At 43.5% G+C, this 15263-nt stretch overlaps 1 protein-coding gene across 4 annotated transcripts in view; it reads left to right on the top strand.

Annotated features, from left to right (window-relative positions):
• Positions 1 to 15263, top strand: part of LOC140740132 (adhesion G protein-coupled receptor E1-like) — a 75584-nt gene that overhangs the window by 18148 nt on the left and 42173 nt on the right. For 3 of the 4 annotated variants that reach the window (XR_012101802.1, XM_073069065.1, XM_073069067.1), the window contains exons 5-9: positions 4053 to 4193; positions 5059 to 5181; positions 6460 to 6600; positions 7467 to 7589; positions 10137 to 10277. Coding sequence is in view for 3 of the 4 variants with exons in the window: in XM_073069065.1 (XP_072925166.1) it covers positions 4053 to 4193; positions 5059 to 5181; positions 6460 to 6600; positions 7467 to 7589; positions 10137 to 10277 (669 nt within the window). In the remaining variant the exon portion in view is untranslated. The remainder of the gene's footprint in view (positions 1 to 4052; positions 4194 to 5058; positions 5182 to 6459; positions 6601 to 7466; positions 7590 to 10136; positions 10278 to 15263) is intronic. The other variant, XM_073069066.1, reaches the window with a different exon arrangement.

Genomic DNA, 15263 nt, shown 5'->3' with positions numbered 1-15263 from the left:
GGGTTGTATATTAGGTGGGTCAATATACCACCTAACCCCCCAAAAAATCGCAAAATAACGTTTTATGATTGTTTATTGTACTATTCGATGTGGAGAACAACATATCTGAAGTTGGTCAATTTTGACACACGGGAAAGTCTCCAAAAATGACATCAAAAAACAAGATGGCTGCCAGAAGACAAACATCAAAATCTGACTGATAACCATCAAACTGCAAGTTTTTTAAACCTGATGTGTTAATTAACACTCTTTTCACCAATGTCTTTGAAATAACAGTAGTTCCTGGAATGAAAGTTGCATTTGTACTGACGTCATGACGATATCAATGATGTAATCAAGGGACATCTCTGGTATTAAGTACTGACATCATGACACACAATGTGCTACCTTATGGCTTCTCAGATGCAGTCTTGTTCATCATCCTCTTCTATCACTGGCTCATTTGTCATATTGTCACAGTTTCCATCTTGGCCATGCCCACATGCACTGGTGCATTCCAGCACACGCTTTTTGCAGGTACACTTTAGTGTATCGCACCCTCCCGAACAGTTGCAGTGAATCATCTGAATAAGTACCTCTGGAGCAGGCCTTTTGTCTGTCATCACTGGAATGAGTTTTTCCCCTTCTAACCTCCATCCCCACACAGACGGCTCCATTTCATCAGTACAGCCCATCCACTCCATAACCTGGTAGTAAGTCCACAGGGAGTGAAATTTACAGGCTGAGGAGGTTGGTAGCAGTCTTTCAGGCGTGACGAAAGTCTTAGCTCTCGCAACATTCTTGCAGAGCATATTGTATCTGATAGATGCCAGGAAGCCATTCTGATTTCCATTGAACAACGCCACTATCGCCCTACAGCCATTGGTTTCCACAACATCCTGACTTTGCTTTGGTGAACAGAACGTTTTCAAATAGTCTCTGATTCCCTTTTCTTTCTTGATGATTCTTTGGAACCCAGAATTCTTTCCGATCCCAAATACTCTGGACGTTGAATTGCATCTGGTAAAGGCATGGAGAAACAATAGATCATTACAAGCTGCTTCTCCGAGTATCTGCTTAAGGACCTTGATATTATAGGCATTTGATTTTGCCTTGTCTGTGTGGAAATAGAGTTCAGTGTAGTTTGTTACCGCTACATGGTAGAGCAAGAGTACGAGGAGATCTGTGTCTTCTCCAATGAGGGTGGTAGATTTGAAAGCAGACATTGTGATGGCTGCTTTTGCGATCTCAACGTCGGTATCTCCTTCAGCTTGAATCACTTCGCAGCCTCTCTGTCGCAAACGTTCCATGATGAGCTGGATAATTACCTACTTGTTTGTCTCATTTGACAAGAAGTCCTCCTTTTCTCCAACAAATCTTGCCGCCCCTGTAATGTTCACCTTGTTCACATTCAAATTTCCACTTTGATGCTGATGAGTACGGTCCTTTCTGCTTGGCCCAACCCCATAACCGTCAGATACTACAGTGGCTCTGACATTGTGTTTGACAGTGAATGAGGCGTATTCATCTGCAATTGAACTGTAGGTGCACCCCTCCATCCATTTTAAGTGGTGCAGAAGTGATCCCCCATCTAGAATACAGTGATCTGTCACTGTCTGGGTGACAGCATTGTCCGATTTGGAGGTGACATAGTTCTTTATTGCTTCTGTCAGTTGTGGCTCATCCGGCTGGCGCTAGATATTCTTTGCTTCCAACAAAGACATCGGATATGGATAAGGTTCATAGTTCACCACTTCGTCTAGCCAGAGATCACCTGTCTGTGACACAACTAGGAACTGCTGGAATAACAACGCTGGATCTATGGTACGGTCTTCAGCAACTTTGACTGCCCTGCTGGATGCTAGTGTCTTGACCTTCAAACTCCCTTTGTGCGAATACAAGAAAACTGAGTGTCCGTCCATCTTCCTAACTATGTCATTTCCTGTTGCGAACAGGGCATGTACATTGACATCCTCATTTGCATAAACCCCTGTGACGATGTTGTACAATGATTCATCATCCAAAAATCGCGTGGAACAGTCCAGTTTTGCTGCGACTTTTTCCAAGTTCAACCTCATCTCTACTCACTCTGGAGGTGGACAACTCCTTATGTTGTTCACCTGTTGTGTAACTATTCATGGTCAGCTCTTGCATGGCAAGGTTGTAAGAGGATGACACAGTGGAAGACATAGTCCAGACTGTTCTCTGGTGCTCTGACATCCCAATTCCTCACGTTAGGCCACCTTGACTTTTTAGTGAGCGCACTAGTGTCTGTTCTATCACAAGATCAGAGCCAAGGCCAGCCCAGTATTGGCTGCTGCATCAGACTACACGGAACCCAGACTGGAACTTCTGATGAACCTCAGGGTTGTCATCCTCCAATGCATGCATCTTCTGGAGATAGAGACGAGCTGACTTCAGATAATTCGGATGGCCAGTGGCCGTGAATATTGGCAAGCAAGCTGAGATGGCACTGAGATGCATCTCCCATGACCTCATTCAATCAGCCGCAACAAGTGCCCCAGCAATCTCGACCATGTGCTGGTAGTGGATCCACAGTGTGACGTCATAGTTCATAATTCTGGCAATAAAACATACCCTGCGGGTACTCCCATTTACATTTTATACCACAATTATGGCACTACCATTGTTAGAAACAGTGAAATATAGCAAAATAAGAAAGGAATGTGTCCGATTCTTTTCATTGGCAGCCATTTTTTTAACATCAGATTTTTTGACTTTCCCGTGCCCCGTTTCTGTCCAACTTTTGATATGTTGTTCAGTATGTCTGAAAGTACAAGAAATGACCATAAAACTTCTTTTGCAATTTTTTTGGGGTAGGGGTATTTTGGCACTATATTGACAGCATTATATGGTGACATATCTGCACTTTGATAATAAAACTTACTTTATAATTTGAGCTTATTTTCTGCCTCAACCCTTAAGTTCCCTCCCCAAGAACCGTCTCTCAGTCCTTTGTTCCAGCGGAGTTCTGCTCTCTGTTTAAGTAACAGTGAGGTGAGTTATCCATTCAGACCCATGGATCACAGGGTAACAGGGAACAATCCATGAAATATTCTCAGATGGTCGTGGAGGTCAAATCATTTAGTCTATTTAAAGCGTAAGTTGACAGATGATAGACTAGGAAGAGCATCAAAGGTTACAGGGCAATGGGGTTGAGAGGGATAATAAATCAGCCATGATAGAATGGTGGAGCTGACTCGATGGGCCTATGTCTTATTCTCGTATGGCTTAAATACTGCAAATTGTGAAACCGGAGATCCCAAGTCAGAGAGTGGAGAAGGTCAGAGGATCAGACAGCATCTTTGGAGAGAGAAACTGGAAAATTAAGAAAATGATACAGGAAAGTGTGTCCCTGACAGGGTGGGGAGACTGAGTTTGTAAAGGAGACACAATGCATCCAGATAATGGATTAATGACCGCAGTTAGAGAGAAAGTAAAATAAAAATGTAAGATGCAGAGACGAGCATGCTGGGTATCTGAAACCAGGGATAGTGCTGGAATTTCCCAGAATTCTTTTTTTCCCCCACAGATGTTGCCTGACCTGCTGAGTATTTCCAATGCTGTACTTCCAATGCAGATTCAAGGAGGGAGTGGGCAATTAACTGAAATTTAAATGTGACTAAACCTGGTCCTCCCACAGTTATATTAAAGATGAGTGGAGCACTGAGAGTCCTCTTTCCTCCCCTGCTCCCCTCCAGTGAAAAGTAGCTCCAGTACAGAAGGTGGGGCTGCTGCTGACCTTACATACTGTTTATCAATAAGCTCATGGGGTGGAGAGCAGGGTGGCAACCATCCCCGATTCTAACAGGTGACCAACCATTTGGTCCCTTGAGTCAATTCCACCTGTTTGTTAATCCATTCACCTGATTTTCTTTCTCAAACTATAAGGCCCCTTCCCAAGAATAGTCACTTAATCCTTTGTTCCAGCTGAGGTCTTCTCTGGATTAAACAACACAGTGCTGAGTTACTCCATCCCGACCCACAGAGCCCGGGTATAAAAGGGAGCAATCCATATTTACTACTGAGAGAGATTTTCCCTGTTCACACAGATATCGATGAATGCAAGTCCTCACCTTGTCATGAACATGCAACTTGTATCAACGTAATGGGATCCTACCAGTGCAACTGCAAAACAGGGTTTCAGGCATTACCTGCGACCGCCAACCTCACGGCAGGGAAAGTTTGTGAAGGTAAGGACTTTGTATCAACATGAAAATGGTAAATAAATCCCAACGGATTGTGAATATCAGTCCTCCACAATTCTCCTGCTGAGTCCTATAACTAAACAAGAAATTAATAGGCTCTGTACCGTGCAAATTGCACAGCGGAGTTGTGGGGAGGTGGGGAAGTTATCATTGTTTTTTCTGTTGTTTCCTTTGATAAATCTGATCATTAGTTCAAATGGGAAGGCAAAGGGACTGACTAGCAAATGGGAATAGCTCATTGTGGTTGTCATGGATAAGATGGGCCAAGTGGTCTTTTTCTGTGTTGTATTATTCCATGACTCTATATTTCAGAGTTTGAGAAATGAATTCGTTGACCAGTCATATTCTATTAGGAACAGGAGGTGGAGTACTGCATTGTCCAGGGACAAGTGAGACTAATTGGCAGCTGTAGCTGGCTGACTTGGTGATTACTACTCCAGTCTTGGTTCCCAAACTTTCACACAGTCTAATGTCACCCTCTCGGAGGTGGTTCAGTGAGGGTCTGAATAATCCATCAGGACACGGATGTGATCCTGAGAGGGAGGGAAAGAGTCTGTGATGGACCATGTAAAGATGAGAGCATCTTTGAGATTGCCATCTAAAATGATAACATTTCTCAGTTCTGTATGATTGTAGGAAGCAGCATCAATGCAATCATTGATGGACTGGAGAAAGGGTTGAGCGAGATAGTCTGGACAAGATTGAAACAAGGACGCGTCCCACCAAAGGTCAGGCGTAGCTTGTCACAGGTGAAATACCACAGCAACACCTTTGTCCCAAGAAAGTGAGACATGTGTAACAGGAAACAAACAATGTTTACGATTGTGAAGGATTTTGTCTGTTCACACAGATATTGACGAGTGTGAGTCCTCGCCCTGTGACAAACATGCAACTTGTAACAACACGATGGGTTCGTACCAGTGCAACTGTGTTGCAGGGTTTCAGAAACCTACTGCAGGGAAGGTTTGTGAAGGTAAGGACGTCCTACCTCCATGAAAATGGGGAATTTATATCAAGGCAGTTTTGGTGTCATCAATCCTTCAGCATTATCCTGAAGATATTTTTGGAATTAAAGAATAAACAGACAGAGTCTGCACTGTGTAAATCCCTCAGATAGGTTGTGGGTGTTGGAAAAATGATGAAATTATTTTTCTGTGGTTTTGAATATCTTAGACACTGTGACATGAATTTATTGATCAGGTAGATCCCTTGGAAGCAGGAGACCACACAACACATCGTTTAGGACCATGTCTGACCTGGTTGGCCTCTTTAGCTGGTGTGGTCATCATTATTCCAGTCATGTTTCCCTAATTCCCACTTGGGCAAAGTCATAGTCGCAGAACCCGTTCAGTGGAGCGGCTGGGCCAAACACTGGGATTGGGATGTGTCCAACTCCAGCCCAGGCTCAGAGCCACATTATTGTTCAATAGAGCCACAGACACCCTGTACACCTCCTCATCGACCACGTCCCCCCTGCAACACATAGCCAACAATAACGGCACCAACAGAATCAGCATCAAATTCCAGTTGACTATCACTGACATATGTCATGAAATTTGTACAGTACAGTCCAATATAAAAATATACTATAAGTTGGAGTCACAAATATATATTTGAAAATTAATTAAATGGTAAATAAAGAGAGCAAAATTAGCGAGGTAATATTAATGGGTTCATTGTCTGTTCAGAAATCTGATGGTGGAGGAGAAGCTATTCCTAAAAAGTTGAATGTTTGTCTTCAGGCTTCTGTAACTCCTCCATGATAGGCAGTATTGAGAAGTGGGCATGTCCCTGGGTGGAGGTCTTTCTTAATGATGGATGCCACCATTTTAAAACATCATGTTTTCAAGATGTCCTAAATGGTGGTGAGGCTAACGCCCACATGAACCGGCTGAGTTTACAATCTTGGGAGTTTTCGCTGGAGCTGAGCAGTGACCCCTACATATTTGATGGTGACGCAGTCAGTCAGAATGCACTCCATTGTAGCATTCTAACTGCTGGCTCCAGCCACCTGTCTTTCTACTTCAAATCTTAAGGCCTTTTCCTGTTCCTTAACTCCATTCATCTGATTTTCTTTCTCAAACCATAAGGCCCCTTCCCAAGAATAGTCACTCAATCCTTTGTTCCAGCGGAGGTCTTCTCTGGATTAAACAGCACAGTGCTGAGTTACTCCATCCCGGCCCACAGAGCCCGGGTATAAAAGGGAGCAATCCATGTTTACTATTGAGAGAGATTTTCCCTGTTCACACAGATATCGATGAATGCAAGTCCAAACCTTGTCACAAACATGCAACTTGTATCAACGTAATGGGATCCTACCAGTGCAACTGCAAAACAGGGTTTCAGGCATTACCTGCGACCGCCAACCTCACGGCAGGGAAAGTTTGTGAAGGTAAGGACTTTGTCTCAGCATGAAAATGGAGAATAAACCCCAACTGATTGTGGATATCAGTCCTCCACAATTCTCCTGCAGAGTCGTACAGCTAAAGAAGATTTTAATGGGCACTGTATTGTGGAAATTGCACACTGGAGTTATTGTGGGGAGGTGGGAAAGTTATCATTGGTTTTTCTGTTGTTTTCTTTGATAAATCTGACCATTAGTTCAAATGGAAAGGGAAAGGGATTCACAAGCAAATGGGAATAGCTCATTGTGGTTGGTATGGATGAGATGGGCCAAAGGGTCTTTTTCTCTGTAGTATTACTCTATGACTTTATATTTTAGAGTTTGGGAAATGAATTTATTGACCAGTCAAATTACTTTAGGAACAGGAGATGGAGTAGTACATTATCCAGGGACAGGTGAGTCTGGAAGTGGCAGCTCTAGCTGGCATGCTGATTACTATTCCAATCTTGGTTCCCAAACTCTCGCACAGTCTAATGTCACCCTCTTGGTGCAGGTTCAGTGAGGGTCTGAGTAATCCATAGGGACACAGATGTGATCCTAAGAGGGAGGGGAAGAGTCAGTGATGGACTATTTAAAGATGAGAGCAGCTCGGAATCAGGCATCTAAAATGATAACGTTTCTCAGTTTTGTATGATCGTGGGAAGCAGAATCAATGCAATCATTGATGGACTGGAGAAAGGGTTGAGTGAGATGTTCTGGACAAGATTGAAACAAGGATGCGTCCCACCAAAGGTCAGGCGTAGCTTGCCACATGTGAAATACCACAGCTATACCTTTGTCCCGAGAAAGTGAGACATGTGTAACAGGAAACAAACAATGTTTATGATTGTGAAGGATTTCGTCTGTTCACACAGATATTGACGAGTGTGAGTCCTCGCCCTGTGACAAACATGCAACTTGTAACAACACAGTGGGTTCGTACCAGTGCAACTGTGTTGCAGGGTTTCAGAAACCTACTGCAAGGAAGGTTTGTGAAGGTAAGGACGTCCTACCTCCATGAAAATGGGGAATTTATCTCAAGGCAGTTTTGGTGTCATCAATCCTCCAGCATTATCCTGAAGATATTTTTTGGAATTAAAGAATAAACAGACAGTGTTTGCACTGTGTAAATCCCTCAGATAGGTTGTGTGTTTTGGAAAAATTATGTTTTTTTTGTGGTTTTGAATATCTTAGATACTGTGACATGAATTTATTGGTCAGGCAGATCCATTGGAAGCAGGAGATCACACAACACATCATTTAGGACCATGTCTGACCTCGTTGGCCACTTTAGCTGGAATGGTCATCACTATTCCAGTCATGTTCCCCAAATTCCCACCTGGGCAAAGTCATACTCACAGAATCCATTCAGTGGAGTGGCTGGGCCAAACACTGGGATTGAGATGTGTCCAACCCCAGCCCAGGTTCAGAGCCACGTTACTGTTCAATAGAACCACACACACCCTATACACCTCCCCATTGCCCACTCCCCCTCTGTAACACATGGCCGTTAATACCAGCTCCAACAGAATCAGTATCAAACTCCGGTTGACTATCACTGACACATGTCATGAAATTTGTACAATACAGTGCAATAACTTCGGTCTTTTTGGTGCTGATTGTAAGTCCGAAGTTGTCACAGGCTTGTGAGAGGCAGTCCATTTCTCGCTGCATCTTCTGCTCTGTGCTGGCGTTGAGGGCGCAATCATCAGCGAATAAGAGGTCTCTGACGACGGTCTCCTTTACCTTTATAACAGGCTGTAGACGCCGGAGGTTGAATAGCTCACTGCCAGTCCTGTATCTGACGTGTATACCATCCTGACAATCGCGGAAGGCATCATTCAGCATAGCAGAGAAGACCATGCTAAAGAGTGTAAAGACTTATCTCCAGCCGTCTCGACTCCGTCTTGCAACTGGATACAGATAGGTCGGGACAAGAGAGTGAGGCTGATGATTTGCGCAACTCTCCCTCACTTTAATCCAAGTCAAGTGCAAGTCACGACTCCAAACCCATTCCGCTAAAAAACTTCAAGTCCTGTGGTGATGGGCGAGTGACGAAGCAGCAGGTGTGGATACACTGGAAGCTGTAGTCACAAACCTGCACACAGGTGGCCCAGGGCATTGGGTCGTTCTCCGCTGGACTGAAGCAGCAGTGGAGCTCGGCAGCCCCCTGGGTGTCTGAGCAGTCCTCTTTAGGAACTGCTCTGCTCACCTCCATGGAGGAAAGGGCTAGAAAAGGTGCCTCAAACATAGCCTGCTTCATCTTACCCTGGCCAGCACACCGCAGCTGGCAGGGATCCCACTCAGCAGTCAAACTACAAAGAAGATGAAAGTGAAGCTGCTCAACCTTAGCACGTGGGACGTACGAACTTTGCTTGACATCACCAAGGCTGTCAGACCAGAAAGAAGAACAGCACTGGTCGCCAAAGAACTAGCCCGCTATAACGTGGACATTGCAGCACTCAGCAAAACACGCCTAGCAGACAAGGGCCAGCTTACAGAACGTGGTGGTGGGTATACCTTCTTCTGGAGCGGTCGCAGCAGCACTGAACGATGAGAGGCTGGCGTTGGATTTGCCATCCGATCCCACCTCGCTCGTCAACTTGCCAAGCTTCCAGAGGACATCAACGATCGCCTGATGACCTCCCACTTGGCTCCCACTTGGCAATAAGAGGAGTGCAACGCTGATCAGCACATATGCCCCAACAATAACCAACCCAGATGACATCAAAGATAAGTTCTATGAAGAACTTGACGCCCTCATAGCAGCAGTCCCACAGTCAGAGAAGCTTATTGTCCTCGGGGTCTTTAACGCCAGAGTGGGGACAGATTACCAGACCTGGGAAGGGATTCTTGGAAGACATGGTATTGGCAAGTGTAACAGCAATGGAGTAATAAATATATATAGAAAATTAAACAAGTAGCAAAAAAAGCGAGCAAACATATCAAGGTAATATTCATGGGTTCATTGTCTATCAGAAATCTGAAGGCGGAGGAGAAGATATCCCTAAAAAGTTGAATGTTGTCCTCTGGCTTCTGTACCTCCTGTACGATGGCAGTAAGAAGAGGGCATGTCCTGGGTGATAGGGTTCCTTAATGATTGATGCCAACTTTTTGAAGCAGCGGGTTTTCAAGATGCACTAAACGGTGCTGAGGGTAATGCCCACAGGAATCAGCTGAGTTTACAACCCTCAGCATGTTTTTCTGGTGCTGTGCAGTGGCTCCTCCATACCTGATGGTGATGCAGACAGTCAGAATGCTCTTCATTGTACATCTGTAGCATTCTAACTGTTGGCTCCATCCAGCTGCCTTTCTACCTCAATTCTTAAGGCCTTTTCCTGTTCCTTAACTCCATTCACCTGATTTTCTTTCTCAAACCATAAGGCCCCTTCCCAAGAATAGTCACTCAATCCTTTGTTCCAGCGGAGGTCTTCTCTGGTTTAAACAACACAGTGCTAAGTTACTCCATCCCGACCCACAGAGCCCGGGTATAAAAGGGAGCAATCCATGTTTACTATTGAGAGAGATTTTCCCTGTTCACACAGATATCGATGAATGCAAGTCCAAACCTTGTCACGAACATGCAACTTGTATCAACGTAATGGGATCCTACCAGTGCAACTGCAAAACAGGGTTTCAGGCATTAACTGCGACCGCCAACCTCACGGCGGGGAAAGTTTGTGAAGGTAAGGACTTTGTATCAACATGAAAATGGAGAATAAATCCCAACTGATTGTGGATATCAGTCCTCCACAATTCGCCTGGTGAGTCCCACAACTAAAGAAGAATTTAATGGGCTCTGTCCAGTGTAAATTACACAGGGGAATTATTGTGGGAGGTGGGGAAGTTATCATTGGTTTTTCTGTTGTTTCCTTTGATAAATCTGATCACTAGTTCAAATGGGAAGGGAAAAAGGACTGACAAGCAAATGGGAAGAGCTCATTGTGGTCAGCATGGATGAGATGGGCCAAAGGGTCTTTTTCTGTGCTGTATTACTCTATGACTCTATATTTTAGAGTTTGGGAAATGAATTCGTTGACCAGTCATGTTCCATTAGGAACAGGAGATGGAGTACTGCATTGTCCAGGACAGGTGAGACTAGAAGTGGCAGCTATAGCTGGCATGGTGATTACTAATCCAATCTTGGTTCCCAAACACTCACACAGTCTAATGTCACCCTCTCGGAGGTTCGTTGGGGGTCTGAGTAATCCATGGGGACAGGGATGTGATCCTGAGAGGGGAGGAGTCAGCAAAGAACCACGTAACATTCTGTGTGAATGCAGGAAGTTGCATCAATGTGATCATTGATGGACTGGAGAAAAGGTGAGGGAGATGTCCTGGACAGAATTGAAGCAAGGTGTTATTATCGTATTCCACCAAAGTTCAGGTGTAGCTTAGCCCACATGAGCTGCTACAGCCACACTGTTGTCCACAAGAAAGTGAGACATGAGTAAGAGTTGTAAATGAGTGTAAAGCCTCTCAATGTCTCCTTATCGCAACTTGTTACAACACATTGGATTCGTACCCTGTGCAAGTCCAATGCAGGGTTTCAGGCATCTTCAGTGACAGTCAGCCTCACTGCAGGGAAGTGTTGTGAAGGTACAGACTTTATATCACGGTAAAAGTGAGAATAAATCACAAGCCTGTGTTGGTGGCAATCTTCCGGGAATGTCCTGAAGGTATTCTTGGAATTAAAGAATTATCGCACAGGGTCTGCATTGTGTAAATCATGTGGTTGGTAAAAAATTGGGTTTTCTTTGTGTTATCATTGTTTCTAAATGTTTTTAGATAAAGTGACAAGAATTTATTGACTAAACAGGTCACTTGGAAACAGGAGATCATGCAACACAACTTTGAGGACCATGTCTGATCTGATTGACAGTTTTAGCTCCTGTGATCATTAGTAATCCAATCCTGCATCCCAAATTCCCACATGGAACAACATCTTACTCTTGGAGCCCATTCAGTGGAGGGGCTGGGAGATCTATTGGGACTGAGATCTGATCAACTCCAACCCATTCTCAGGACCACATTAAAGATGAGCAAAGTTACTGGCATCCAGTTCACTTCCCCACTACCCATTGTCACCCCAGTAACACCTAGTCATTAATACACGACTTCATCAGACTCAGAATCAGATTCCTGTTTATTATCACTGACATCTGTCGTGAAATGTCTTGTTTTGCAGCAGCAGTACAGTGCAATACATAAAATATATGATAAAATATGATTAGAAATATATACTAAAAATGAAATACATAATGAGAAATGAAAGTGAAAATAGTGAGGAAGTATTCATAGGGCCATTGTATGTTCAGAAGTCTGGTGCATCAGAGGAAGAAGCTGTGTTGTGTGAAAACCACCATGAATGCAATCTTGAGGACCGCATCCAAACTGGTTGGCAGTTTTAGCTACCATGGACATTGCTATTCAAGTCCTGGATCCTACAAACTGTTTGTAAATACCCACATGGACCAACATCATAGTCAAAGTCAAAGTCAAAAATAAATTTATTGTCACCATAAATGACCCTGAGATTCATTTTCTTCCAGGCATACTCAATAAATCCATAGAATAACAACCATAACAAAATCAGTTAATGACTGCTCCAACTTGGGCATTCAACCAGTGTGCAAAAGGCAACAAACTGTCCAAATAAAAAATAAATAACAATAAATAAGTAAGCAATAAATATCAGGAATAGGAGACGAAGATTCCTTGAAATTGAGTCCATTGGTTGTGGGAACATTTCAATGATGGCAGAAGTTAAGCTGTGTGAAGTTATCACTTTTGGTTCGGATGGTTCTTCTTCTTGGGCCCTTAGCTCCTCATGGAGCATAGGTCATCAATGACCTCACAAAGTCAATGGTATGGTTGGAGTTCATCAATGTTTCTATAATCCATTGCATCACTGGAATAGGCGGGGATACTGCTGACCTTCTCCTACAGGTGATGACAGACAACTTCTGGATCCAATGAGTTCCCAACAATCTCAGCCTTAAGCAGGTGGGAAGCCAGAGGTTCCCTGTTCCTTAATCCCATTCACCTGCTTTCCTGCATCAACTTTTAAGGCCTTTTGCAAGAAAACCAATAAATTGTTTGTTCCAACAAGGGCGTGGTCTATGTTTAAGCAACATACCTATGTTTTGCCCCATTCAGACCCACAGTTCACATGTAATAGGGAGCAACTAGTGTTTATCATTGTGAAGGAATTTGTCTGTTCACACAGCAGATATATTGATGCATGTGAATCCTTGACCTGTAAGAAATACACAACTTGGAACAACATAGTGCGTTCCTTCCAGTGGAACTGCACAGGTTTTCAGACATTACCTGTGACCACCTGCTTCATTGCAGGAAAGGTTTGTGAAGGTAAGGACTTAATATAACCATGGAGAAGCAACCCTGAGTAGAGGTTATTGTTGACAATCCTACAGGTTTGTCCTGCAGATTCCTGGGATAAAGAAGAATATCACAGGCACTGCTCTGTGCACGTCCCACAGGAGAATCACTGTGACGGCTTTCATGTTCATAACCTGCTGCACTTCTCCAGCATTTTGTATTTTTGTTTGGTTTGTTTTGACACAACTGATGATCAGCTCTGAATATTTTAGTTTGTTAGATGAATATAATGACCAGTCATGTTCCTTTGTGAACTGTTGACAGTGTAATACAATGGTTAGGAACAGCTCTGACCAGAGCTGGCGTCTGTTGCTAGCATGGTGGTTAATATTCCAATCCTGCTCCCAAACTCCTCACGGTCCAACATCACCATCTGGGAGCTGCTTTAGTGAGGGGCTGGGAAATCCATAGGGAGACTGGTGTGATCCAGAAAGGGAAATGCAAGAGTGAGAGATGGAGAGAGGGCAGCTTGTAATGATAGGCAGCTAAAATGATAACCGTGGAATCCAAGTCATTGTGTATATTTAAAGCAAAATTTGATTGGTTCTTAATTAGTAAGGGTATCAATGGTTTGAGGCAGAAGGCAGGAGAATGGGGTTGAGAGGGATAGTAAATCAGCTATGATGGAATGGCAGAGTAGACTCTGTGGGCTAAATGACCTAATTCAGCTCCTATATTTCATGGTCTTAAATACTGCAAATGGTGGAATTTGAACTACAAATGGAGAGTGGGGAAACTCAGAAGATCAGACAGCAGCTGTGGAAAGAGAATCTGGTTCAAGGAAATGGAAAACTGAGAAAGAGAGGGGTCCCATATATGGTGGAGACCAAATTTATAAAGGGGACACATTGATTCCAGGAAATAGATGAATCCGTGCGATTAGAAAGAAATAGAAATAAAAATGTAGGATAAAGTGTAGAGCGTGCTGGAGAACTGAAACAAGGAATGATGCTGGAAGCACCCAGCATTCTGATTCTCACTCACAGATCCTGCCTGACCTGCTGTGTATTTTCAATGCAGATACAGGGATGGACAAATCAATTAACTAAGATTTGAATGTAACCAAATCTGGTCTTGGAGCAGACACGTTAAAAATCAATGGGTCAATGAGGATGCTTTTAACTCTCCTGCTCCCATCCCATGAAAATTAGTGGCAGTAGAGAAAGTGGGGCCACTGCAAACCTTCCACATTGTTATTGACAGGCCCATAGAAAGGAGAACAGGGTACCGATCATCTCAGCTTCCAGCAGAGAACTGAACATTTGGTTCCTTGAGTCAATTCAATTTATCCCTGAATCCCATTGCATAGAAATATTGAAAAACATCTACAGATGTGTAGGGGAGAGTAGATGGATTGGCTGCATCACAGCCTAGTATGGAAACAACATTGCCCTTGAATACCAAATCCTACAAAATGGCCCAGTACATCACAGGTAAAGCCCTCCCTTCCACTGAGTGCATCTCATAAAATATTGTTGCATAAAAGTAGCTTCCATCATCAGCGAACCACCCCCGCAACCCCCCCCCCCCCCCCCCCGCCACCAAGCAGGACATGCACTATTTTCTCTGCTGCCATCAGCAAGAAGATAAAAGAGCCTCAGGACTCACACCACCAGGTTAAGGAATGGCTAATACACATTAACCATCAATCTCTTTAATCAAAGGAGATAATGTCACTTAAATTCATTTACCCCGTCATTGACATCTTTCCAAAACCAATAGACTCACTTGCAAAATTATTCATCTCATGTTCTCCATATTTATTGCTTATTTGTTATTATAATTTTGTTTTTTGTTCATACAGTTTGTTGTCTTCTGCACTTTGGTTAACTACCCTCGTTGGGCATCTTTCATAGATTCTGTTATGGTTACTATTCTATAAACTTATTGAGTATGCCCACAAGGGAATGAATATCAGGTTGTCTATGGCAACATATAAGGAGTTTAAAGATAAAATATACTTTGTGATTTGAAGTGATTTTCTGCCTCAACACTTAAGTTCCCCCCTCCCCCAAAGAACAATCTCTCAGTCCTTTTATCAGTCGGAGTTCTGCTCTCTGTTTAAGCAACAAGGGGGTGAGTTATACATGCAGACCCAGAGAGCCCAGGTGTAACAAGGAACAGTCCATGAACGATCCTCAGATGGCCATGAAGGACAAGTCATTGGGTATATTTCAAGTGCAAGTTGATAGATGATAGATTTGGAAGCGCATCAATGGTTACAGGGAGAGTTAGGATAATGGGGTTGAGAGGGAAAATAAATGAGCCAT

Source organism: Hemitrygon akajei, chromosome 16 (genome assembly GCF_048418815.1).
Source record: "Hemitrygon akajei chromosome 16, sHemAka1.3, whole genome shotgun sequence".
NCBI classification, from domain to species: Eukaryota; Metazoa; Chordata; class Chondrichthyes; order Myliobatiformes; family Dasyatidae; genus Hemitrygon; species Hemitrygon akajei.
This window is presented reverse-complemented; position numbering and strand designations above follow the sequence as displayed.